We start from the raw sequence: 23,933 nt of genomic DNA, 5'->3' as shown, positions 1-23,933 counted from the left end.
TGGGTCAGGTTCACAGTTTTGTTGTTAACATATAAATCCCTGAACAACTCTGGACCAAGTTACTTGAAATATAATCTGATCCTGTATACACCACTTAGATCATTTCAAAAGTTCTACTCCTGATACTGCAGCCTGCAGAATATCATAGGGTGGTGAACAAAAAGCAGGTACATTCTGCTGTTTCCCCTGTAATATAGAATGGCTTTTTATCTCACACACGTGAAATGTCAACTATCAGTTGCTTCAGTCATCTTGTAAAGACCTCTCTTTTTGCCCAGGCTTTTCCTGACCCATAAAACCAGACCCTTAAAAATAATTTACATGAATTCCCTGCATTCCTCCTTTTATTTGTGTTTGTATGCTTTTATACTACTGTTTTTGTTTTAATAATATTGTTTGTTGCTTTGTTGTTCTTGTACACCGCTTAGAAAATTTAAAAATACTAAGGGGTTTAGAAATGCCTTTAAAGAAATAAATAATAAGTAAACCAGTTTCTTCAGTCCTTTAGTCATTGTATTTTGAAATGAAAGTGTAGTGGTTGCATTCTACTTATGAACCCATGCAAACAAATTGTGTGTTTGTGTGTGTGTGTGTGTGTGTTTGAATCAAATTGTCCCCATTTGCTTTATTGAGCCACTAGCAAAGTCTCATTTCTGTGTGATTCATGAGATACCCAAGCCCTGAAAAAAAGAATTCCCAGACCCCTGTTGACTTGAGTGTGCCTACGTGTGTGAGCAAGAGACAGAGAGGAACTGTTTACTCAGTATTGTGCTGTCTAAGGAATGCCTTTGGTCCAACGTCACTGCCACTATTCTTGTATGTTTGCCTTCTAGCATGCTCCTGGTCAACTGAGAAGGAAATACAGTTCCTGTTCCACTATTTTCCTGGATGACAGCACAGTCACTCAGCCCAACCTCAAGTATACAATTAAAAGGTGGGTATGGTGGTGGTTTTTTGTTTTTGTAATTTCTGCATAATTGCTTCTATAACAGAGGCACTCCAAAAGAGGAGGGAGGACCTAACCCAGCCTTTCCCAACCTGGTGGGTGCTCTCCAGATGTTTTTGCAGTATATCTCCCATCATCCTTGGCCATTTGGCCATGCAGGCTGGAACTGATGGGAGTTGTAGTCTGAAACAGCTGGATTTGCTTTGAATGAAGTGCTCCAGTAATAAACCACATGCTTGCTGGCTTATTCAGATGTCTGAATGCTTGAAGTCAACATTTGGCTTCAGAAGTCTTCTATGTTTTGTTTTTTTACACATTAAACTAAACACAGGTACAGGCTATCTCTGCACATGTACAGGTGTTTGTGTGAAAGAGTGTTTTTGTACAGTTCAGCTATTGTGTATACGGCAAGACAAGATTGTGTACACATTGAACTTTCCATGTGAATAACTGAGTGTACAGCTCAAGTATGCTGTACCCAAATTGTACACTTGTGAAACTGCTATAGTGAAAGAACTGTGCCATCAATGAACACAAACATTTGTTTTTCCACAAGGAAACCTTTGATTTTGCTGCTGCAGTCAGGTTTTTAGTCATCTGCTCAGACTTTCAATATGTACATGTGGATGCAAACACACCATAAACCTTTGACCCATTAACATCATTGATGTTTATATTCAAAAGTTGTGGTTGAGCTTTGCAATTACCATGACACCAAAATGCTAGCATATTTGTTTGTAAAAAATAGTGCAAACTTCTAGAAGAGGCATAAATAACCCCTTTGTGTCCTTTCTTCCCTCTCCTCCCCAATTTGCTCCCAAAAGCTTTTGAAACCCCATAAAAGGCAAATCATAGTATAATTGGACCGTGCTGTCTGTGTTAACTCATGATGCATTGGAAAAATAGTGGTTTTCTTGTAAAAGTCTTTTTGAGGAGAAAATCTAGCTAGACACACACACACACACACACACACACACACACACACACACACACACGTCTATAAAGGACACAGTGGAAAGTTGCAAGCCCAGATAAGACTAGCAAACAGTAAATTGTTGATAATAGAAGTAGATTGTTGTTCAAGAAGTAGATACTATAAAATATCTTCTCTATTTTTCTGCTTCCTTTAGGTTTTCTGTTCATCTCCTCTGAACAGTTAGAGCAATAGTTCTTACTGCTTCCTCCTCTAGATTACCTGCTATTATTCCTTTTCCATAGTCAATTGATAAAACTCTTCTCCCCAAACTGATATCCTTATACCAAGTGGACCCCCAATTGCTGGTCTCTCTATCTGTTCTCTCTCTCCCTCCTTCACTCAGTTCAGAAATTGTCCTCCTTGCTGCAATTGCATTTGACCTCTCTGTAAGTTTCTGCGCTGGATCCCTGTCAGTTTCTGCAATTTGTCCCCTTTTCCCATTCCACTTTTGTTCCTCCCCATTGCAACTCCAGGGCCTATCCAAAATATTTTGCAAGTCGAAGTATCTACACTTTGCTTGTGGCGCTGCAAATGATATTGGGATGCACTGCTCCATTTGCACTAGATTTGCTGGTGTGCTAGTTTCACTGATGCCCCTAAAAGTATTGCATTCCCAAGCTACCACTTGAACTACTTGCGAGGCAGGTTGACCTGCCCCCCACCCGCCTGATTCTGCTCTCGGCACACGGAAGACCTCTGCCACCGCTGGTGGTTTCAATTCCCTCTCCTCTTTTGAATCAATTTCTTTTAAAATGCGCTTCTCTCAAAGATCTGAAGAAGCACTTTATTTAGTGCTGTGCAGATTGATGGGAGCTAGCCCTGCGTGCTACAGGTTAACATCCACCACTTTGTTTATTGATCCCTGCTCTCTCCCTTGGCAAGAAACGGTTCCTACAGGTTGTCTGAGCCTCCTCGGAAGGTTAAAAATGGTTGTCAAGGCTTAGCAATGTGACTTTGTAGAAAACATTAAATTTGTATCCCAGATCACTAACTCTGTATTTTCACTCTGTTTTCTTTTACAGTGTAGCTCTTGCAATATATTATCACATCAGAAACAGGTACGTTTATGTTGGGAGAACCAATTATTCCCCCGCCCTGCCATTCATTAGTTTCCTCTCACCCTCTGTTTAATTGCCTGTAGTTAACGTGTACAAGCAATAATACTTGGTGTAGGACCAATTCATATGTTACCTCAGCGGCAACAACAGTTCTCCAGGGCTTCAGATGGGGGTCTTTCTTAGCCCTGCCAGCCGACACCAGAGATTGCACCTGGAACACTCTCTCTCTCTCCCCCCCCCCCCCTCTCTCTATATATATATTTCTAGGGCCCATCAAATTGTTGGGACTGTGATTTGTTTTAAACTGTTTTAAATATTGTATTTTGAAATGGCTGCAGTTTGCCCTGGCACCTTATGGTAAAGGGCAGGCAAGAAATCTAAATAAATAATAAAGAGGATTAGGCAAATTTACGGAAGGCGAGGTAATCAGTGGCGGCCAGCCACAATGGCTGTGCTCTACAATGGCATTATGCCTCTGAATATCACTTGATGGTAATTGCAGGTGGGCAGAGTGGTGTTGCACTCATGTCCAGCTTGTCCCACAGATATCTGGTCAGCCACTGTGAGAACAGGATTATCTTTACTTATACCCTGCCTTTCCCCCCTAATGGGACTCAAGGCAGCTTACAAATTGTCTTGCCAAATGCAAGGTGGTTCTTTTAAAACGGGATTCAGAAATAATACAAAACACAAGTGAGTGAGAAGATTAAAGATTTTATTCTAAACAGCAAGCAATATATACATACCAAGCAAGCATCTCAATCTGCCACTTGGAAGCCCTCAAGCGGCGAAGTGACTCCCCAGGTAGCCTCAGGTTGCACGGCCCCACAACTGTCAGTCCGTGCATGAGCTTCTCTCTAAAACTCTGCCCACAACCATCCGATTTATAAATAGCTAGCCTGTGTGGTTTGCCCGACTGGCTACGTGCAGATTATTCATTAGCCACCCTCTCCCAATGCCTCACTTTCTCCAAACAATGTCCAGCATCAAAGAAGGTACCTAGCCCTATCACTTCCTTCTACAGATTAGGACATTAAAGGCTGCTCTCATGCCATCAAAGAATTTAAGAGACAAGGAGAGGAAGAAGGAACAGAGGGCAGGAAGAGGGCAACCGAGTCAGATCACTAACTCCTCGAAATACAATTTTATCTAGATTGCCCATACACAAATAAGAACTGCTAAAAACATAAGAGAAAATCATTTTTTAAAAATTAAACATTAATAGGATTAAAACTTACATGCATTTATAACATCTATTAAAACCATACCAATAATTGAAAGAATGGAATGCCACCAGCCCTTTCATTAAAAGCAGTGAGTTCCCCAAAAGCCTGTCTGAATAAAGCTGTCTTCACCTGCCAGTGGAATGACAGCAAGGGGGGAGCTAGTCTAGCTTATCTAGGGAGGGAGTTCCAAAGCCTGGGAGCAGCCACCAAAAAGGCCCTCTCTCATGTCCCCATCACAAGCCTGGTGGAACTCAGAGAAGGGTTTCCCTCAAAGATCTCAAAACCCAGGCAGGTCCTATAGTAGATGGGCCATTGTCCTGATCCAACAAGCTCGTCTTATGTTTTTAAGATGACAACAACAAAAACAACATTATTGGAAGCTTTTGCTCTGCAACTGTGATATGAATCCTTCCCTACTTGATCATCACCTGGAAGAGCAAAGACAGAATAAAAACGTGTAAATTGGCCATGCCCATATGGCCCTGGGATTCCAAACACTGTAACAACACTATTGGATGTGGCTCTTAAAATAAGGCCAGGTCTCAACTTTCTTCCATCAAATGTTCATTGTCCGCTGAGCTTGCGTAACTCTGATGGTGGCTTTTAAGTTTCCTTAGAATTTAGACCAGCTTAGCAAGTTCCTTAGACAGAGAGCAGGAATGCAGGGCAGGTGTAGGGTGGAAGGAGAATATACTCACATCCTGAAGTAGCGGGGCAGCAAAGCCACTAAAATCCCATCTCCTAGAAACTGGAAGTCTCGCCAAAGATTCCCTTTTAATTTCTTGGTGTTTCTGCAGACATAATATTAGCTGGCCCTTAACTAGGGTTGATGGCTCAAAGTCAGGTTTGGGGATTATGCTCCCTTTGCCATTTCTCTCTCCGCTTGCTCTAATTTCCTCCTCTTCCTATACTGACTATCACAAACTTAGGTGTGCTCTAAAAATAGTTTTCAGAACTCTGGAGATGAGCTGGGCATGAGCTTGGGGGCGGATAAGAGCTGCAGCTGCTGCTGGTGGTTTTGTTCTTTTACAATCTAATCAGTAATAATTTATAATAATTTATTATTTATACCCTGCCCACCTGGCTGGGCTTCCCCTGCCACTCTGGGTGGCTCCCAAGAGAACACTAAAAACAGAATAAAACTTAAAACATTTAAAACTTCCCTAAACAGGGCTGCCTTCAGATGTCTTATAAACGTCAGATAGTTGTTTGTTTCCTTGAGATCTGACGGGAGGGTGCCACTACCGATAAGGCCCTCTGCCTGGTTCCCTGTAACCTCACATCTCACACTGAGGAAACTGCCAGAAGGCCCTCGGAGCTGGACCTCAGTGTCCGGGCTGAAAGATGGGGGTGGAGATGTTCCTTCAGGTATACAGGACCAAGGCCGTTTAGGACTTTAAAGGCTAGCACCAACACTTTGAATTGTGCTCGGAAACGTACTGGTAAAAACGTAATTTTTTTCAAGTGGAAATTGCTGTGGGAATCTTATTGTGGTTGTCAGTACACAGCATGTTCTCCATGCGCCCTCTGCTGGATCTCTGGGATATTGTGCTTTGCTCTGAGCTGGCTCAGAGCAAAGGTCCTATCTAGTCCAGCATCCTCTTTGACCCTACAGGCAGCTAGCTAATGCCCATGAGAAGCCCTCAAACAGGGCAGGAAGACAGTAGCCCTCCCCCATTGTTCCATTGCAACAGGTTTTCCATAACAAACTGCCTCTGATCCTGGAAATAGTATATTTATCATCATCATCATCATTATTATCATTATCATTATTACTCAGTCACTTTTTAATGAAATGGAATCTTAAAGTGATTTACAATATAGTACAAAAATTAAAACTAACATAAAGCTAAATTAAAATAAAAACTGAAAATATGGATATATGTAAAAACCAATCTAACAAATCCCATCCACTAAGAGAGGCCTTTTGCAACAGTTCTATTGCGGAACAATCAGTGACTTAAGATTGGAGTAATACCAGTTCTTCTCTGCATTTCAGCACAGATTCTCCCTCCACAACCTATAAAATAGGATTTCCCAAACTGTAGTCCATGGTGTGCTGGTGGACCATTAGCTTCGTTCAGGTGGTCTGTGAGATTTCTGTAAACAAATCCAATTAAAGCTCGTACAGAGCACATCACAGTAAATATAGCCATTAGCCATCATGATTCGTAGCCTGATCCTCTGTGAATTTGCCTGATTCTTTTTTAAATCCATCTAAAGTATTGGTCACCCCTGCATGTAATGACAGTGAATTCTACACATCTATTATGCATTGTGTGAAGTTTCAAAAGAACTTAAAACATAAAATAAATGGGAAAGACTTTCACATTATGTTAATGGTTTGTGGTTTTTTTAATTGTCCAAAGCAGTGGCTCCCAGTTAGCTAAGTATGGTGGACCCCCTCTTTTTCAAAACCTAAACCACTGACCCCCTGCTTTTGAAAATTTTGATATCTTTATGGTAGTTTTGTTTTGTGAATGGTGCCACAGACCCCCTGGGTGGGTTGCGCAAACCCCTCCTGTGGTCCACGGGCCACCAGTTGGGAATAGTAAAACAACCCTCTGTCAACAATATTTACATTTGTGCTTCTGCAACCAAAATTATAAGCACAAGTTTCTGTAATGCTTGTAGTTGTTTCTGTAGAGCAGCCTTCCCCAACTTGGTGCCCTCCCATTGTTGTTGAACTCCAGCTCCCATCATCTTTGACCATTGGCCCTGCTGCTTGGGGCTGATGGAAGTTGTAGTCCAATAACATCTGGAGGGCAACACATGGGCTATTCTGGAAATTAAGCAATTGATTAATTTAATGTGATAGGGCAATATTTGCATGAGATGAAACTTTATTATTGTTCGCAGCCATGTGGCTCTTTCATATGTATTACTGGAGCAGAGAGAAGTGATTCCCAGTGTATAGAGTTCTTTCATTTTGCCATAATAATAGTTTCCCACGTCCTCTTCTTTCGCCCTCCATGGCGTAACAATTTTGTATTTTTCTTTTCTTTTCTTTTTTGTTTGTTCTCTCTTTCCAGGGACACAGATGGAAGGATGCTCCTAGATATTTTTGATGAAAACCTCCACCCCCTTACGGTAAAGATCATCTGCCTCGTTCTTTCATTTGTTTCTTCTTGAGGTGCATTCTACCCACACCTGTTAATTGCTTCAGAGCCATGGATTGTAGTTTGCTCACCTTTTAAATAATGCTGTTCCTGCAGAAATCCGAAGTGCCGCCAGATTATGACAAACATGACCCAGAGCAGAAGCAGATTTACCGCTTTGTGCGGACGCTGTTCAGCGCCGCTCAGCTGACTGCTGAATGTGCCATTGTCACCCTGGTGAGTATGCAAAGCCACCGTGCCATCCTCTAGGTTGAACCATAACTCATTGGGGAAGGACCGTATCTCACTGGTAAAGCATCTGTTCCGTGGGCAGAAGGTCCTGGACCACTGGTCCTGCTAGCTAGGGATGGTGGGAGTAATAGTCCCATCAGCAGCTGGAGCCCCAAGTTTGAGAAGTACCGCTACCTGGATTTGCAGTGCTACTGCCTCTTTAGGATTGCCCCGATGCCGCTTCTGGTAGTACACACTCTTAGGGCATATTGTAAAACCACATGCCCCATTACAGGTGCCCATCCCTACCTTACTGTATGCTTGTGAAACATGGACCACTTATAAATGCCATCTCCAACTCCTTGAAAGATTCTATCAACGGTGTGTCCGAAAATTTTTACACATCACTTGGGAAGACAGGCGAACTAATGCCAGTGTACTGGAAGAAGCAAAGATCATGAGTGTCGAAGCAATGATTCTTCAACATCAACTTCGTTGGACTGGTCATGTTGTTTGGATGCCTGATGATCATCTTCCAAAGCAACTACTCTATTCTGAACTTAAAAATGGAAAGCGATATGCTGGTGGTCAACAAAAGAGGTTTAAAGACTGTCTCAAGGCAAATCTAAAAACATGTAGTATAAACACCGACAACTGGGAAACACTGGCCTGTGAGAGCTCCAATTGGTGAACAGCCTTTACCAAAGGGGTCATGCGCATTGAAGACGCTCGAACTCAGGACTCAAGGGAAGAACGTGCTAAGAGGAAGGCACACTTGGCAAATCCACACCATGATCAACTCCTGCCCATAAACCAATGTCCCCACTGTGGAACGACATGTGGATCCAGAATTGGCCTCCACAGTCACTTATGGACTCACTGTTAAGACTGTGTTCATGGAAGACAATCTTACTCGGGTACGAGCGATTACCAAAGAAGAAGAAGCCCATCTTGAGGCATGAACATGATCAGCATGGCATATCACAATTGTTGATTTTCCCTTGGGGCAGTAAAGTACAATTTTTTCCTTGTAAAGAGATTGAGTGTTGTTATATGCAGCAAGGCACCTATGGTTGGGGTGTTTTTTGGGGTGTGGGTGAATGGGGAGGAGAGTTGTAGCCATTGCTATACAGTGGTATCTCTGGTTACGAACTTAATTCATTCCGAAGGTCTGTTCTTAACCCGAAACTGTTCTTAACCTGAGGCGCGTTTTTGCTAATGGGGCCTCCCACTGCCGCCGCGCCCTCAGCACATGATTTCCATTCTCATCTTGTGGCAAAGTTTGTAACCCAAGGTACTACTTCTGGGGGAGCGGATTTTGTAACCTGAAGTGTTTGTAACCCGAGGTACCACTGTATACAGTAAGGGAATCTATTTAAAGAGGGCTTAGCCTAGATTATAACTTGGCTGTGCGAAGGGATACTGTTACACTCTGCCCCGGTGATTGATTCATATAATACACAGGTGGGGGTTGTAGTCGTGCAGGCATCCTGTGGATGTTGAAGTCTGGAACTTTTCCATGTTTGTGTGCGGCTGATTGTAAATCATTATAGCTTCAAGCAAAGAATCTTGGACAACTGTCAACAACAGACAGGAGCATTAATAAAAGCTGATGGATGCACAAAGGGCTGCGTGAGTGACTGGCACACATTTGTGGCTGATGCGAAGTGAGGTCTTTTTTTTTTTTTAAAAAAAAGGATTAATCCTGCATACGCGTCTTGCTGGCGCATGCTGGACTATCGAGCAATGTTGATAGCTGAGGGCGAGGGTCACCCACCTAAAAATAAGCCATTATTGCTTAAAGATCAAGCAGGCTATTGCAAAGCTGGACAAGGTTCAGAAAAGGGCAGCCAAAACGATCAAGGGACTGGAGCTCTCAGGAGCTGAGCTTACACTATTTGGGGCTTTTTCGTTACAGGGGAAAAAGGGCGAGCAAAGGACTGAGGGCTGATAAAGGCATGTAGGAATATGCATGGTATGGGAAAACTCACATGCATCCAAGGAAGGTGAACGTTGGAAGGTTCAGCTATTTCTTCACAAAACACATATCTGGAATATGGGATTTGATGCCACAATGGCCACCAGCCTTTAAGAGGATTGGACAAATCCATGAAGGCTAAGGTTATCGATGGCTATCTGCCACAATGGCTCCGTTCTGCCTCCACAGGGAAAGCTCATATAGCTATGAGTACCAGTTGCTGGGAGCTGCAAGAGCAAAGGTTCTATAGATGCAAAATCTTTGGCTGACCCCATCATGTGAAAAGGATCTAGGAGTCTTGGTTGACCACAAACTTGACATGAGCCAACAGTGTGACGCAGCAACTAAAAAAGCCAATGCAATTCTGGGCTGCATCAATAGGAGTATAGCATCTAGATCAAGGGAAGTAATAGTGCCACTGTATTCTGCTCTGGTCAGACCTCGCCTGGAGTACTGTGTCCAGTTCTGGGCACCACAGTTCAAGAAGGACACTGACAAACTGGAACGTGTCCAGAGGAGGGCAACCAAAATGGTCAAAGGCATGGAAACGATGCCTTATGAGGAACGGCTAAGGGAGCTGGGCATGTTTAGCCTGGAGAAGAGGAGGTTAAGGGGTGATATGATAGCCATGTTCAAATATATAAAAGGATGTCACATAGAGGAGGGAGAAAGGTTGTTTTCTGCTGCTCCAGAGAAGCGGACACGGAGCAATGGTTCCAAACTACAAGAAAAAAGATTCCACCTAAACATTAGGAAGAACTTCCTGACAGTAAGAGCTATTCGACAGTGGAATTTGCTGCCAAGGAGTGTGGTGGAGTCTCCTTCTTTGGAGGTCTTTAAGCAGAGGCTTGACAACCATATGTCAGGAGTGCTCTGATGGTGTTTCCTGGTTGGCAGGAAGCTGGACTCGATGGCCCTTGTGGTCTCTTCCAACTCTATGATTCTATGATTCTATGATTCTAAGTCTTGAAAGTGGATCGTCTGCATGCAAAACCCCTTCTCTGTCCATTGGGCCACTGTGACTCTCTTATTTAATCTCAGCAGTGCTGGATATGTTCCAGGGCCTTTCAGTCATGTGGCATAATCATTTAGCAGTGTCACATGTATGCCATCTTAAGATGAGGCAGAGCAAAACCCTTGAAGTTGTCTAGCCTTTGCTGTCAGTTGTTCATTACTTCACTGGCTGAGCTGCAAAATGTGAATGTTTCTCCTCCTCCTCCTTGCTTAATCAAAACTGCTATGGATTATTATAGCCTCACCGTTGCTCTGATTTCTACTGTCTTCCTATTTTCCATATCTCCCAGTGTGTGGCATCAATGGCTAGAAGATTGCAGCCAGGGATACCTCAGCAGAGGTCCCTGTTCCCTAGACAGCTCCAGGCAGGGCTCATGCTGACTGCTTGGTGGAGACATGTCTCTTCAGCAGCAGCTTACACTCGGAATGAGCCTTATATAGGGACCGTGTCTCAGCAGCTACCTGTGCCTTCCTGAGAGGTTCCTCTTAATTTAAAGGGCCCCAGCCTTCTTCAGCAGACTGACGTCTGGCAGAGAAAGTGAGACTTCAGTTGCACTGGGGCTTCTGAAATGGACTCCTCCAAATCTGAGGAGACCAGTGCAGTGTTCTCAGGCCGGAGGATTACTGGTTGCATAGCTCTTCTTGCAAAAGCATTTCCAGTAGGTAAGGAGTTTCTGGGATCTGCTCTGAGGGCAGTTCCCCTTTCAAATAGCCAGGATCATCCACCAAGGAAGGGGAGCCCAAACACAGGATTGTCCCAACTGGATTCAAATCCTGTCATTGGCTGATCACACGTTCTCTCCTAACCTGCCTCACAGTGTTGTTGTGAGGATAAAAGGTAACCATGTGCAATCCTGAGCAATTTGCAGGAAGATCAGAGGAAGGAAGGAAGGAAGGAAGGAAGGAAGGAAGGAAGGAAGGAATTTGTGATTATTTTTTTAATGCTCCTTTAAACTGCCTTCATTTTTATCCCCTTGGTCAAATAAGATGTGATGGCAGCAATATGCAATAACTTTATTTTTTTACTATAATGTTGATGGTTTTTTTCTGTTTTCAGCTTCTTCTTTTGTCTGCTTCTCTTAAACAGGCAAAAACTAAGTGATGCTAGGGTAGCTCTATTCGTAACCAAAATTAAAAGGAACACCAATTAAATTTGCAATGAGTGTCTGAATAAATTGTATTTTATTCTATAACAGAATTATAGATAAATGCATTTTATGTTCCTAAAGTAATAAAATGACCTCAGCTCTGTAAAGGGTGCCGAAGAAAGTATTGCCAATTTTTCAATACTCCCCCCAATTCCATTTAAAGCTACACATTTTTTATGATGCATAATTTTCAAAAAAAATTACATATCTGTTCTAAAGAAAGGAGAGCTGAACTCTCTTTCCTTCCTTGGCTTGTTTGTTGATCATCTTTACAAAATAGTCCTCTGAGGCCAATATGGTTTGGGGATGTCTGATAACTTTGGGCATGCTTACGGACTGCTGTGGTGGAGCTATTTCACTGTGCTGTCTTCCTGTACCATCCTGCAAACATGCATATGAAGGAACCTGCTTGGCAGACCCAGTAATATGTTTCTTTCCCATCCAAGGAAGTTCCCTCCCCATACAGACTTGTGGTGGGAAGAAAAATGAGTTTGAGTGTCAGTCTGCAAGGAGGCATTCCATGGAATGGGAGAGGGTTCTTTTCCCCTCACCCAAGGAGTTTGGATATGGGACTGCATGGGAGGGGAGAGGATACAGTATCCCTCACCCAAGTTCCCATCTTTCTTGTTCCATACACCGGAATAAATCACTCTAGTTGGAATTGCTTAAACTCAACCCTGCTTCACACAAGGCCCACTGCTCTACCATCACTAGATTCAGTCTCCAATTGTAAGCTACTTGGATCCATGTTCTTTGCACAGTTGCTGCTAAATCAAGACCCATTTGCACAGTTGCCCTGCAGCCCTACATCTGGAAAGATGGAAAATATGACCTCGGACTGTATGTACAAGAAGTTGTGCTCCTTGCTTTGAAATTGGGAGACACCTGGCTGAGTCCCCTTCTGTGACGAGGCCTGCCAGGAACAAAACGCAAAGAACATTTACTAGCCCTTTCCTTACAGGATTCCAAAACCACATCAAATATATTTCCAAAATCCTGTCAGTGGGAAGAGCCTGTGGGTGGCGCTAGGCCAATAAATCCTGGTTTGAAGAATTAATGATCATTCTGTGTTAGCTTGTGGTTCTCGTTTTACAAGCATGAACCCCCAGCTCTTCCGAGCATTGTTCTGAGGCTCTCTGTCCTTAGGTTTCTTCATACTGTAAGTGGATACAAGGTCTGTTGTGTGCTTTGGCTTTTAAATAATAAAATAAATATTTTTTTATTTATACCCCGCCCTTCCCGATTCAAAAACCAGGCTCAGGACGGCTAACAACAAATTTAAAACACTTAATTATAAAAGCAGCATAAAATACAGTATAGAAACATGAATAACAATAAAATTCAAAAATCAATTAGATAATCCCCAGGGCTAGCTGGCTGAATTGGTCCTACTTTTAGAGACTTATCAACCAGTTTACAATATTTCTCCAGGGAACTTAGACCTTAACAGTGCAGTTGAATTTACTCTACACATTTGCTTTCTTGCACATAACATTTTTAGTTGTGAGCAAGCTTCCTTGCTTGATCTCTCTGCAATAGACCAGAGGTTGACCTGAATAGGCAGCTGCATTTTTCTGTGTTGGCATGCGGACGAAAGAGATGTGTCAGCCCCTCTTGAAACATTTCACTAATCGCGCTGAAATATTTTTTGTTTTCTTCAGATGTTTCATCTGAGGAGAAATCTCCAGATTTGCCCTGTAGGTAGAATCTGGTGATAGCTTGTTTTAATTATAAAAATGTAAGCACAGTTTTACCCCACCCTTCCTCCCAGGAGCTCAAGATGGTGCACAGCAGGGCTGGCTGCTGCTCAGGACTTCCTCTGCTCAGCCTTTTGTCAGATTCAGTGGGATTTGCTGTAGCCACTAAGCTAGGTGAGTTCTTCCTTTGCTCTGGAAGGACAGGTCTCCAGCAGGGAAAAACTAGGAGAGGGGCAAATTGCCAGCCCTCCGTGCCTTTAATTAAGTTCTTTCAATTAAAACCTGTTTTAACTCCACAAGAAAAGGCGAGTTGTAATTAAGCGCAAACTATGTAATTTTTCTCACTGCTTCCAAAGCTGCCAAGAGATTTTGTGTTCTAATAGGTGATGAAATTAAAATCGGAGGGGAAGACAATTAAATTATGATCCCACATGCATTAAAAGCCTTAATGAACATTAATTGAATGTTATGAATTTTATTTTTCAAATTGCTGACTGAAATGCTTTTGGGGTTTTTTAAAACTAAAACGCAGTCATAAAGCTAGGTTTTTTGTTTTTACTTTTTGAACTACGTTTATCTGTTTATAAGAATATTTCTATACCACCATCTCACAAAATATCAGGGTGGTGTACAGCAATATATGTATATCTTTGGAAACAAACCCATATATAACAGGTGGGAGAAAGGCTTGAGATATATGAAATTCTATGTGCATTTACTATACCTGGGAGTTAGGTTTTTTGAACAGAGTTGGGCCTTGCTTCTGAGTGAACAGATAATCCTGTTAAAATAGTGTCTTGGTGTATCCTGTGACTCCATTACAATGGGCCAGGAGCAGTAATATAAGCGAGTGGCAAGAGCCATGCATTAGAATACTAGCAACACCATTCACTCAACATGCAATGTTGAGCATAGATTAAGTGGAAAATTAGCTCTGGGGGGAAAACATAGAAGTGACTTCTTACTCTGCCTGCCATAAAACCCTAAGAGGAGCCGTGCAGGATCAGACCAAAGGTCCATCTGGCCCAACATTCTATTTTCACTGTGGCCAACTAGATGCCAATGAGAAGCCCATAAGCAGTATTTTTGTTGCCTCAGATGTTTAATATCTACAAACCACAGCTGACTAAGCTCAATTAGGACATCTTTAAATAAGGTGTTTTTATATGAGGATATTTGATAGTGGAATGCTCACTAGGGCAGTCTGCAATGAAGCATGAAGAGCAGGCTCGTGAATACTGCTTTTGGAGTGCAATTTGCTGACGTACATACTGAATTTCCCCCTGATAACATTGGTTGAGTTTAGTGGATAGGATTCAGACCCTGAAGCCTGCAAAAACCGCTCCCTGGAGACATTGACTATTGCTTGCTTGGAGAAGAAGCTCTATTTCTTGAAACCTCTTTCCTAAGCATCAAACAGCAAACACCCCCCCCCAATGGAAATAGTCATTAGGTGTATACACCTAGCGTTCTAGCAACCTTGGCCAAGAGGCAGTTACTATTAGATAACACAAAGATGGGTGTGAAGTGGGTGCGTAAATAATAACACACATATTTCTGAAGTGGAGGATGATGCATACTGCAGGAACACCTGGAATTACTTGTTTTGCACCAGAACCGCTAGAAATATTGCTTCCTCTGATATAGGATATAAAGTTTTAATTGAGTGCATCTGATGTTGCCAGTTGTAGAGGCCAAGGCAGATATGACACTGATGATTGTTTTATTATATATATATATATATTGAAATCATTTTTATTTGATTTTTCAAGTATAAATGTATAACAAAACCAATTACATTTCCATATACAGTCGTACCTCGGGTTGAAGTAGCTTCAATATTTTCAGGTTGCGCTCTGCGGCAACCCGGAAGTAACGGAACGCGTTACTTCCGGGTTTCGCCACTTGCGCATGCACAGACGCTCAAAATGACGTCACATGTATGCGTGGAAGCGGCAAAACGCGACCAGCGCATGCGCAGATGTGCAGTCGCATGTTACGTTCGCTTCAGGATGCGAACGGGGCTGCGGAACAGATCCCGTTCGCATCCAGAGGTACCACTGTACAGAGATTTCTCTTAATTTCGCGACTTCCCCCCATCCCCTCTGTGGGTCCTAATGTCAGCGTTTCCAACTGCATATTATATCATAATCTATATTTTATATCTGTCTATTTTATCCATCACATTTGTTACAAGTGCGATTAGAATCCTGCTGATGTTTTCATCTGCTTACAGTGGTCTCCTAAATAAATAACACTGATGATTGTTTTAATCACGGTTACATTTGCAAGCAGCTGAAGAGATCATGTGCTCCCTTTGGGCTTATCTCTCTTCCAGAATACTAATTTCCCCTGCTGGGAAGTTAACCATTGCCAGCAGTTTTAACCATGGTTAGGGCAAGTCAGGGTTCTAGCCTAACTTTGCATCTGGTACCTGTGTTCGGTTTCTGTGTTAAGTGGGAACCTAACCTGTGTTAAGTGGCAAGGCACTTCTGGTGCCTTTCGCTGATCTACATTGCCCTGTTTAATTCATGGTTGTCCTCCAAACAGTCCTGTCTATGCTAAACTCTCGTGTGGCTAAATACTTCAGAATACTATTTCCCCACTTACTTAGATGGCTTGGATTTGAAAATGCAATGCTTGAAGTTACCTTGATTTTTACCTATGACTCCTGAAGCTGTATTACCATACCAGTACTGATGAAAGCTGTCTCTCTGCAGGAGTCTGAAAATACCAGCAGTAAAGGGAGGCTAAATTGCTGTGGTTTTTCTTGAATATGGACCCATGAATGTTGTATCAGGAAAGTATAGGAAGCTTTTGAAATGTAGGGAAGACAAGTCTCTAGGGAACAATTATGTGGCAGTAAAGTGATGCTGACAGAGTACCAGCAATCTGGTATTTTGGGCCATATGGAACAAGTAATCACAAGGAGAATGGAGGAAATTAATTTCATAGGATTGTGTTTCAAGGTACTATATGTGCAGCTGGTGGGAGAGGGAAAATTCCAGTGGCAATAGATATATACTTATGAATCTCTAGAGCATAATCCAGAGGTGAAGAACTGGATTTGGCCAGTCCTTCTCTCTACCAATAACTTGGGCCAACTTTGAGATCACTATCTTCCTCATCATTATTAAGCCACAGCATGTTTAAATGAAACACATTGTGCATTTTTAAAATTAAATAAACCCTTGCCTGCCCTGCCTACCCATCTCTCTCCTCCCCGCCCATCTTCTGTTGTTTTCCTTTTGTCTGTTTTTAGATTGTAAGCCCCCTTGGGGTAGGGATGTGTCACACCTGTTATTCGTAAAGTGCTATGAATGAACGAATGAAAATTCTGTGTCTTTTCAGGTATATCTTGAAAGACTTTTAACTTACGCGGAGATAGATATATGTCCAGCAAACTGGAAGCGAATTGTGCTGGGTGCAATTCTACTGGCATCAAAAGTTTGGGACGACCAGGCCGTGTGGAATGTGGACTACTGTCAGATTCTGAAAGATATCACCGTTGAGGACATGTGAGTTCACTGTTCTTTCTGTTGTCCCCATAACGTACAATAGAACTGACCATTATTTTGCCTTTTTAAAATAAATAAATAAATTGTTGTTGTTTAAATTTATTATGATGATCCATCTTGCATTGCACACCACTTTTGGAGCTATTTGGTAGAGAAATAAACGCAACAGATAAATAAACAAGGTTGGAGCTAGACTAAATTAGTTGAGATTAGGTGTCATTTAAATCAATGGGAGGTTAGCCATAACTTAAGTCCCGCTGATTTTTCAAAGAGAAGTAAGTTCAACTAATTTAACTTGGATTCAACCCAGTTAGATGGGTCTTCTGTCTTAACTATTGGCATTCTCACAACGGCTAATAGAACTACCACTCCGTAAAGGTAAAGGGACCTCTGACCATTAGGTCCAGTCGTGGCCAACTCTGGGGTTGTGGTGCTCATCTTGCTTTATTGGCTGAGGGAGCCGGCGTACAGCTTCCGGGTCATGTGGCCAGCATGACTAAGCTGCTTCTGGCGAACCAGAGCAGCGCACGGAAACGCTGTTTACCTTCCCGCCAGAGCGGTACCTATTTATCTACTTGCACTTTGACGTGCTTTCGAACTGCTAGGTTGGCAGGAGCAGGGACCGAGCAACGGGAGCTCACCCCGTCACAGCAGTTCAAATCCCCGTGATGGGGTGAGCTCCCGTTGCTGCATAAGAACTGGTATTTGGAAGAATGCTACCTTGGACAGTAGATGATAGCCATGCTGGCTGGTAGCCATTGATAGTCTTATTCTAGTTATGCTTCACTGCAGGCTTGAATGATGGCAGTCTAACACATTGCAGAGTGGTTTTCTTTATGGTCTGCTTTATGTGGGTGCAATTGCTCACGCTTGATGTACCTTGGTGTACCTAAACAGAAATCAAGCAGAATTCTAAAATCTTTGCAACTTTCAAGAAGACATGGGTTAGTTTTACAGAGTAAGAAGGAAGGGAAGCTTTAGTCAAACGCATGAAAGAGGAAGAGAGCAGAGCAGGCAAGTGAAGGAGCGGCTTTCAGACTTCATCAAAGTAGGATAGTTCCTTGGCTTACACTCCCTTTGCCTCAGGGTGTTCTGGTTATACCTCTTCTTCCATTGTGAAGCATTGGAGTTTCCTACACAGGTACATCAAAAATGGGGAAAGTCGATCTGAGCTTGTTTATATTTATGTGTGTTAGCTTGAGGAACAGATGCTGCTTTGGAATGAAATTCAACAGTATACAAAAAGCCCTATTTAAAAGCTCATAAAACAAAGAGAATTTGATTCCCCTACAGATTATATTGTGTAGTCCTGTTACAGTCCAAAATTCCTTATACAAGTCAAAATGTGCTGGAACTTGTCTGACCAAGTAAATCACAAGCAACTGAAGCACATGACTGATCTAATACAATTTTTTTTTTTTTTGTAGTATTGACGACTGAGCATCTGCTGTTAAATTTCATACTTGGCCATTGCTGGGAAGTGAGCCACAAGCATGCAATGGAAATGAATGCTTGATAGTCCATTAACAAACATGAGATAAAAGCTTACGTATGACAACCTTTTGTTGAACCTGAACATTTGGGTGGGTGGGGAGGAGAAACTGTCCCCAAACTGCCTGGGCTGAAGATAGCTCAGGTTCCCATGAGATGTCTGTGACAAGCTTAAAATACGTTTTCTTTCTCTGGCGTCAGCCTGTTATAAGACAAAGTAAATTATTGTCCTTCGGGTCAAGAGTTTAAAACGTGCCTTGCTATTTATTTTGCAGGAATGAGTTGGAACGCCAGTTTCTTGAGTTGTTGCAGTTCAACATTAATGTTCCCTCCAGTGTTTATGCCAAGTATTATTTTGATTTGCGATCCCTGGCAGAAGCAAATAACCTGAGCTTTCCATTGGAGCCGCTCAGCAGGGACAGGGCATATAAACTTGAGGTGAGACCCTTGATCTCCTCCCATCGCAAGCACCTTGTGGATGTGGCAAGCTGACCTTTTATTGTGCACTCTCTGAAAAATTTCAAACAAGGTGTAAGCCCACTAGAAAACCTTGAGTGTAGGCTTTAAGGTGTGTGTGTGTGTGTGTGTGTGTGTGTGTGTGTGTGTGTGTACACACAACAAACAGAACAATCAATTTACAACAGTGACATACTGTACAATAGCAAGATAAATGAAAGAGCAAAGTTGGGATGTCACAAAGTTGGGAGAGAGAGGGATCATTGCCATTGCTAACCACCAGAGCCGGTGTGGTGTAGTGGTTAAGAGCGGTAGTCTCGTAATCTGGGGAACCGGGTTCGCGTCTCCGCTCCTCCACAGGCAGCTGCTGGGTGACCTTGGGCTAGTTACACTTCTCTGAAGTCTCTCAGCCCCACTCACCTCACAGAGTGTTTGTTGCGGGGGAGGAAGGGAAAGGAGAATGTTAGCCGCTTTGAGACTCCTTCGGGTAGTGATAAAGCGGGATATCAAATCCAAACTCCTCCTCCTATCTGGATGGGCTACAAAATTGGAGTAATGGAACAGGAAGGGGGTTAGTGAGCACCTGGGTGGGCTGCATGGCAGACAGGCTGTTTTTGGATTGCTAGGGTCTCAACTTCGCCAGGCTTGGATTACAAAGAAAGATGGAGGGGTCATAGCTTAGGTGGCAGAGCATGGGCTTGCAAGCAGAAGGCCCCAAAGTAAAGCCATGGCATCTCCAGTTTTTTGGGGAAAGCAAAGCCCAGGTCTAGCCCCTGGTATTTCTAGTTAAAAGGGTCAGGTAGAACGCAGAGGATGGGAAAGACTTTCCTCTTCCTGAAGCCTTAGAGAGCTACTGCCAGTCGGAGCAGTCTGTACTAGGCTATTTCACGTCTCTGACCTTTCTCCCTTGCCCATCTCCCTACAGGCCATCTCCCGCTTGTGTGAAGACAAGTATAAGGACTTCAGGAAATCAGCAAAGAAACGGTCAGTCAGTTCGGACAATCTGACTGTAGTTAGGTGGTCACCTGCGATTATCTCCTAATGTTTGAAGTCTTGGATAGTCCTCAGAAATACTGTTTCTATCATCAACTTTGGGAGGGAGGGGGTTGTTATTTTTCCTCCTCGTTCTTTTCCCCCCCCCTTCTCCTTATTCTTGTTTTTAGATCTGCCTTTACAGTGCCTCCCCCATTGCGTAGCACACAAGAATAAATATACGGACAGGAGAGAGACGTCAGTACATCGGGAAGAACTTTGGAAGAAAGCTGGTTCTGTTGTTTTGCTGCAGATTTGTCCTTTTTTACGTGAGGAAAAGGCAAACTACATACATATGCTTGGAAGAACAGAAAAGCAAGTGTGTGTGTTATTAAAAAGAAAAAGATCCTCAGCAGAGACAATAGCATGGGAATTTTAAAAACGCACCACAAGATCGGCTTGGAAGAAGCACTATGAGAGAGGATTTTGAAAGTATTTCACTTTCTCTTCAGTGTTTTCCATTGGTTTTCTGGGTTTTATATCTTTTTTCATTCCTCCCTTGCTGTTTGTCTGGGATTCGCTTTTCCTGCTTCTGCAAAGCAGCAAGTATGAAGAAGGCAGTATCTACTGTAGCACAAGCCTCCGAACCAGACGCCATCGGTTGTTTTCTTCTCTCCCCTCGCCTCCATCCTACTCCATCCACTAGGCTTCCCTTCATAAGCTGTTTTATTAGCCTTTTCTCCCCCTTAATTATTATGCATATTTTGTTTCTCGTATGCCTTTATTGTATTTTTTGAAAAAACAAAATTTGACTTGATTTCTAGTGCTGAACCAAAAGTATACAAAAAAAAAAGAAGATCAGGTGATTGTTTGGAATTCTTTCTTTTTTTAATTTATAGCGACCGTGTCCGTGGTGCGTTCCCACAGGTTGCATCTTGGATACTGGCTGCTTCATAGTATATGTGGCTGCATGTGCCTTCCTATGTTCTTTGGGATAGTTTTATTTTTCCTTACTATAAAGTTATGGTTGTTGGAAGGATCCAGGTGAGAGTGGAACTTGGGCCAAGGAGGTGAAATTTGCATTGGAGGCAGTAGTCCTTTTTTTGTTTGCAAGTTTTTTCACTGCATTTAGAGATTTAGCAGAGATTAAGTGAGAGAGAAAGTGGGAGAGAAAGAGAGAGAATCTTCTTTTGTATGGCAGAGAGAGATGATTTCCTTCACTTCCTGGTTCAATGTTGCAAGCAATAGCCTCAAGTTTTTTATATGTTTACTTTAAATGGAAACCAATCTCTGTTTTTATAAAATAGAAAAAAAAAATGAAAAAAAGAGTTTTTGTTCTAGTGGAAAAGGGTCCATGGAAGAAGAGGGAGGAGGAAGAGAAGAAGAAATCTATATTAATTTTACCAAGTGTTTTGTCACAGGTTAGATTTCAGAATAAAAACCGTTAAAATGCATTTTTCAGTGTAGGTGCTTCTAGAAATTTAAACAAAATGCAAACTGTGAAGAAAATTTTGTTGCTTTGTTGATTCTATTGTACTTCTGTTGTTGTTACTACTGGTTCCCACCCTTCTTTACTTTAATGGGATAAACGAGTTGAATACCTTTTTGATATAAAGCAAATCACGTTATCTCTGAAAAAAAAGGAAAGGGGGAAAAGCCTTGTGCTCTATATAAGCATCTATGAATTATTTTGCACATTTTGAGAAGGATGCCATTTTACGATGCATAAGACAAACAAAAACCAAAATCAGTTGTACAGTAAGTTCTGTGATCTTGAAGCTCCACAAATTCTCCTGTGCAAGCCACAGCAAAATAGACGAGGCCTCGTCTTCGATGTGTGGCACTTGCTCTACATGCACTACTCGAGTGAAACCATACACACCACATTCCACCAGAGCATCTTCTGCAGAAACTCCTTTTCCAGATGTGCACTTGCACCCACTCCCCTTGGGTGTTGTGCAGGACAAGCTATCATCCTGAGCTACTACCATTAGCTTCAGTGTCATCTCTTGCAGGAGACATGCCTTTACACATTTCTTCATCTGGTCTCATTGAGCCTTAAAACCCCTATTAGGAATTGTTCACTTGACATTTCCAACCCAACTGTTTCATGTGACAAGAGCACATCCATGCGGCTCTGATTATGGGAAGCTCTTTGCTTCCAATCCCTAAGGGATGCCAAAGAGGAGGTATGTCTGCACACCTGAAAGTTTTTTCTCGATTTCTTCTGCGACAGCTCCTGTTACTAAAGAGGCAACCGAACAACTGCTCCCTACTGCTGTGAGCTGCTGCATAAGAAACAGAAAGCGCTTAATTCTCTCGTGTGAATTCATGTTTCCGTCTGGGGATCTTGACTAAGGAGTGCAAGTTAGGGTGGCTTAGACATGCTGGTTCCCAGCAGGCCTACAGTGGAGGCTCTTATCACCTACATACCCAGCTCCCCAGTCCTGCGTAGGCAGAAGACTTTGGTTTTCTTAGGACAGGAGTAGGGAATCTGTGGTCCTCCAGATGGTGGACTCGCAACTCCCACCAGCCTCAACCAGCATGGTCAGGGATTATGGGAGTTGTAGTACAATATTAGAAGAGCCCCAGGTTCCCTTCCCTTCCCTAAGACACTTACCATGCTACTAGCTTGGTTCCACAGTGCCGAATCAAGAACGCAGAATGATGCTCCCTCTGTGTTCCCTAAATATGCTTATGACCCCAGAGCATTAAAGGTTTTTATCAGACAACTGTGTCCTTGATTATGCTATCTGCCTTAAAAGGGTAACACACACTGATGAGGTTAAATTGCTAATAACTAAGTAGAGTTTTCTACTAACATGTATTACATGACATGAAGGTTTTGCCCATCTATGTTCCCCAATCAGTTTAATTCTCATTACTTTGCTATTGTTGTTGCTACTATTTTTATTACTGTGCCAATATAGCGAAATTTCGATTTTATCAAGTTTTGAGGGTCCCCCTTTTGCCTTTTCCTTTTCCTTGACTAGAATGTTTCAAATTTAAAAAATCTTTAAAGAAAAGAGAAGAGAGAGAGTGAAAAAGGCCAGCTTTTGTTAGAATTGGGTTACGGTGCCTCTCCCAATAGAAGTGTGATTGTACATGGAGTTGTTTTATCAACAGTCTGCAGAACATTTTGGGGCTGGTTGGTTGACTTTCTAGCAAGCACAGTTTGCAGTGGGTATAGGACAGCCTTCCCCAACCAAGTCCCTCCGAATGCATTGGACTACGACTGGTTTGGACCAGCGAGAGTTGTAATCTAAAACATCTTGAGGGCAACAGGTTGGGGAAGGCTGGTGTAAGGGAAGATCAGAAAGAGAGCAAGGTTTGCATTATGTAAAGTTCTCAATGCATCTACTATAATTTTGTGAAATTTATTAAACAACTTTAAAGATTGTATAGTCTATTTATTGTAAAATTTCAAGTGGATTCCGTAAAACCTGGCTCAGTCTTGTTTAGACTATATTGGATATCGTTTTAGCCTTGTGCACTGGATTCTACCTCTGTATAGGAGAATTTTCCATATTCTTCAATTAGTACTGATTCTGTGATTTAACTTGGTTATGTTTCTTGCACTAAAAATTAAAAAACAAAACAAAATCTGTTAAATGTGGGTTTTATTTTTACTTTTGTTAATTTTACATTTTTGCAGTACTCCAGCATTACTATTTTTTAGGGTTCTTCTCTGGATGATTCCGTAAAGTTTACTGTTCCTACGAGATCTGTTTCCCTTTCATCAAAGGGTGCTAAAAACTGCTGAAAAATTCTGGCTTGTTAAATTTGCCCTGTGTTTTCAAGCTGATTCACTGCAGTGATTACAAAGGTGTACCCCTATCGCAAAAAGCAAACCCCATTATGCACTCATAAACTTGATCTGTTTATTATTCTATTTACATCCCACCTTTCTTCCAAGAAGCTCACTTCTTCCTCTGTCTATTTTATCCCCATGACAATCCAATGAGGTAGGCTAGACTGAAGGAAACTGACTGAACCAAGGTTGAGTTGCGATTTGAACCCTAGCCTCCCAGATCCTAGTCCAATATTCTAAGCATCACACTGCTCCAGCTATAAGCAGAACTGATCTAAAAGGACATTGCTTTGCAAAGAAGCATTGGCAAACA

At 42.3% G+C, this 23,933-nt stretch overlaps 1 protein-coding gene across 1 annotated transcript in view; it reads left to right on the top strand.

The window, feature by feature from the left end:
* The window catches only part of CCNY (cyclin Y), a 109,823-nt gene extending 86,614 nt beyond the window's left edge, over positions 1 to 23,209 (top strand). Inside the window, exons 4-10 of the mRNA XM_081834527.1 lie at positions 834 to 934; positions 2,945 to 2,980; positions 7,239 to 7,296; positions 7,422 to 7,541; positions 16,724 to 16,890; positions 18,657 to 18,819; positions 19,763 to 23,209. Coding sequence (XP_081690653.1) covers positions 834 to 934; positions 2,945 to 2,980; positions 7,239 to 7,296; positions 7,422 to 7,541; positions 16,724 to 16,890; positions 18,657 to 18,819; positions 19,763 to 19,879 — 762 coding nt within the window. The 3' untranslated portion in view covers positions 19,880 to 23,209. The remainder of the gene's footprint in view (positions 1 to 833; positions 935 to 2,944; positions 2,981 to 7,238; positions 7,297 to 7,421; positions 7,542 to 16,723; positions 16,891 to 18,656; positions 18,820 to 19,762) is intronic.
* Positions 23,210 to 23,933: the final 724 nt, after the last annotated feature.

This window comes from Podarcis erhardii (assembly GCF_964252035.2).
Source record: "Podarcis erhardii genome assembly, chromosome: 12".
Lineage (NCBI taxonomy): Eukaryota > Metazoa > Chordata > Lepidosauria > Squamata > Lacertidae > Podarcis > Podarcis erhardii.
This window is presented reverse-complemented; position numbering and strand designations above follow the sequence as displayed.